Source organism: Podospora anserina, chromosome 5, assembly GCF_000226545.1.
Source record: "Podospora anserina S mat+ genomic DNA chromosome 5, supercontig 9".
In the NCBI taxonomy this organism is placed as follows: Eukaryota; Fungi; Ascomycota; class Sordariomycetes; order Sordariales; family Podosporaceae; genus Podospora; species Podospora anserina.
Window position 1 is genome coordinate 800,561 of NW_001914843.1, and position 3,167 is coordinate 803,727.

General features: G+C 49.3%; 1 protein-coding gene across 1 annotated transcript; it reads left to right on the forward strand.

Moving 5' to 3' along the window:
* Nucleotides 1-2,593: 2,593 nt before the first annotated feature.
* Nucleotides 2,594-3,073, forward strand: PODANS_5_9760 (uncharacterized protein; the record flags this gene model as incomplete). Its single annotated transcript, XM_001904760.1, has 1 exon — nucleotides 2,594-3,073. A coding segment is annotated over one exon (480 nt), but the record flags the coding sequence as incomplete, so codon positions are not given.
* Between the last annotated feature and the right edge of the window lie 94 nt (nucleotides 3,074-3,167).

Sequence of the window (3,167 nt, forward strand, 5' to 3'; positions counted from 1 at the left end):
AAGGATGGTTGATATCTGTAATTTGGTGTAGCTTTGGTGTAGCCTTCCAGGCCGTCAAAAAGAAACTTGAGATCTTAACGAGTGCGGTTTGAATGACCAGTGATTACACTGAGAGAAAAAGAATGAACGCCCGAAGACGTCCAACACAAAGAGGCAGCCTTTTAAGCAGTATTTTCCTGCTATTTCCCCAGCCCATCATGCGGGCGCTGTCTTAACCTTTGGCCATTGCCTGACCACAATGATTCATAGCAGAAACAAAGAATAAAATCACGATGGCGAGGGTTTGCAAGATATAAAGTTTATGCCGTGGCCCAACCTTGACGTTGGTGATGTTTTCAGGTCATGCATGATGGGGCTGGGAGGCCATGCTGAAGTGGCAGGCGACCAATCTGATGGTCGCGCGTTGGGGTCAGCTGCCCGACTTGCTCCCACCTGCCACCTGCCAAACTCTAAATTTCCATTTTTCCTTGGTTTTGCTGTTCGATTTCCACCGTTTGAAATTATGTCAGCCAAACTTGGAAGGAGCCCGGTGGACTTACCAGCTCAGGGTGTTTACCGTGGTCGGATTTGACCTTCGGTGAACCACCAGTCATCAACAGAACTTGATCCTGAAGGTCGCTTTTTTGTCGTTTGATTGACTTCCATCCACATGATCGAAATCCATCATGCGCCGCCAGAAAGTCAACCAGCACTGTTCTCAACTGATCAATAATTTCTTGGATATTTTCTTCTATTCTCCAAATCTCTTGTCGCCCAGATCGACGGTTAGGGTTCCGAATGATGTAAGCTCACTGACGAGACATCGTGATATGAACTGCGCTCATATTCTCTGCAACAGAAATGGTAATGTAAGCGACGATCAACTACTGCCGGCCATACCGATCTTACTAGACCATGACCGTGTAACCTCAACCTTGTTCCTCATCTGTGTGCTCCCTTCATACAGATCTTTCACCTTGACCGGTTCGATGAGTCTTGGCATAATCTGCCACCGCAGATTCTTCCTCGCTGACAGATTATATCTATTATAAGCGGCTTGTCTCGGTCAGTTACTACTCAACTAGTTATTGCTCTATCTGCCTTTCCATCCGGCTGCCGGCAGTTACTTCTTGTCACCATGTTATCTACCGGAATGCTACACCCCTGAACTGACTGGGTTTGATGCAGATATCCCAAAGCCTTCTCGTACTACATCTATTAGGTTGCACAGCAGAACTTTACAGAAGAGCTCTGCATCACCGAATGCTGGCAGAATGACTACGGTATCTAAGAAAGGAACGTGTATTGCTAAGTGTTCAGATACTGACGACAAAGACAAAGGATCGATCAAGAATGACCCTGTGCATGGACCGCAGAGCCTCTGGCGGGAGTGCCCGTCTTCGGGTCAGGGACAAGCTATCACGTATCCCGACCTCGGCGGCTCGGCACCTACCATGGCCTTTGGGTGTATTAGCTTTATGAGTAAGCAACCTGCCCATGTCGGAGTTCATGTTTAACTCGCCCGGCAGACTGGCTCTGTGAGACAAGAGAATGGTAGGTATGGGATGATGACTGCCGATGACACAAGTTCGCTCGCTTTCCCCTCATGTTGTGTACGTGCCAAGGTGAGGAGGTTGACAGGAACCTACGAGGGCTCTCGCACTATGGGTGCCACGGCATGACGGCATCACAAATCAGGCACCGAGTCCCTGACCTCAACAGACAGACTACAGTTGCATCCCGTCGATCCGGAGGCCTGACAGGTCGTTCAGTTCCGTGTCCTTCTGCACCATGATGGCCACGTGCCCTCTGCAGTCTGCAAACCCCTGAGGCTTCCGACATGAGACATTCCACCCAATGAGAACGTCGACTGTAAGCAGCCACCTGAATACTTGGACATCAGTTAACGTGGCGTGGTAGGTGAAACTGGACTATCTAATGGCTGATACAGTGATACTGAAGAATACCAATAGTAGATTGTGGTTTGAGTCGGTCATTGCATTGTATTCAGAGCCTTTGCGGACTTTTTACAACATGATGGCGGAAATTAGGGACTACCTACTTACCTACATCGCTCTATCAACCCCATGTACAGTACGCGCCATGCGTGTTGGCTGAGGCGACAGATTTCTCCCCTCGGTCCGATCTGGCGAGGCCTTGGACGTCCCCATCGTCAAAACTCGGGCGTAGTTCGAACTGAATCTCACCACGCTGATCATCTTTGACATATAGGTGATGATACGGGGAAAGAAAGCACACCTCACGGCGGTGAGCTGATTTCTCATCTTTGCATCAAAGGCATATCATGGAGGACTCAATCCGTGGGACGATGGCTCGAACGGGCAGGTCGACATTCTGACAGCGCCGCTTCTACTGAGATATTTTACAGCACGGAGACACGGAGTAATGAACATGGAGACATCGGCAGAACAGTCTTTCACGATGCTGACTGTAAATGAGACACACTCACCATCATAGTCCGTCGAACTTCCTTTTCCGGGCTTCCAGAGGCAGGCTGACTACAGCGGCAGAGATATGCCGGTCTTCGGAACAGGCTTGGAGTCCTCTCCTCTCGAAGTCACTAGATCCTAGCTTCTCAAGGTCCACGACATGAAAGCCACAGGTCAAGTCATGTTGTGACATCTATATCAAGGACGCTCTCTCCTCACTTTCGCTACCCCTTTTTTTTATCATCATTCTCACCATCAGGAGTCCAAGCATACCAACAATAGTACTTTACCCACCACAAAAAAACCCTTTTGACCCCCCCCCCCCCCCCCCAAACCCACCAAAATGCTCATCCCAACCAGCACACTCACCACCCTCTCGGGTGGCCTTCCTCTCCCTCGCCTCCGCAGCCCCCACCACACCCGCCCCGGCCTCACCCCTCGAGGTTGAAGCCCGTGAGATTGCTGCCCGCGCTAGAGGACAATTCACTTGGTACAACACCGGCCTGGGCGCCTGCGGAAAGTGGAACAACGACGGTGAGCTCGTTGTTGCGCTTAACCGCCATGTATTTGATCCTCAAACCCCGAATGGGAACCCTAACATTTATCCTTTGTGTGGGAGGGAGATTTTGGCCAAAAGAATTTGAGAAAAATGATGATAACAGGGTTGCAACTTTTTTTTTTTTTTATTTTTTAATGGGATCCTTAACAAAGGGTATAAATATAATATATAAATTATTT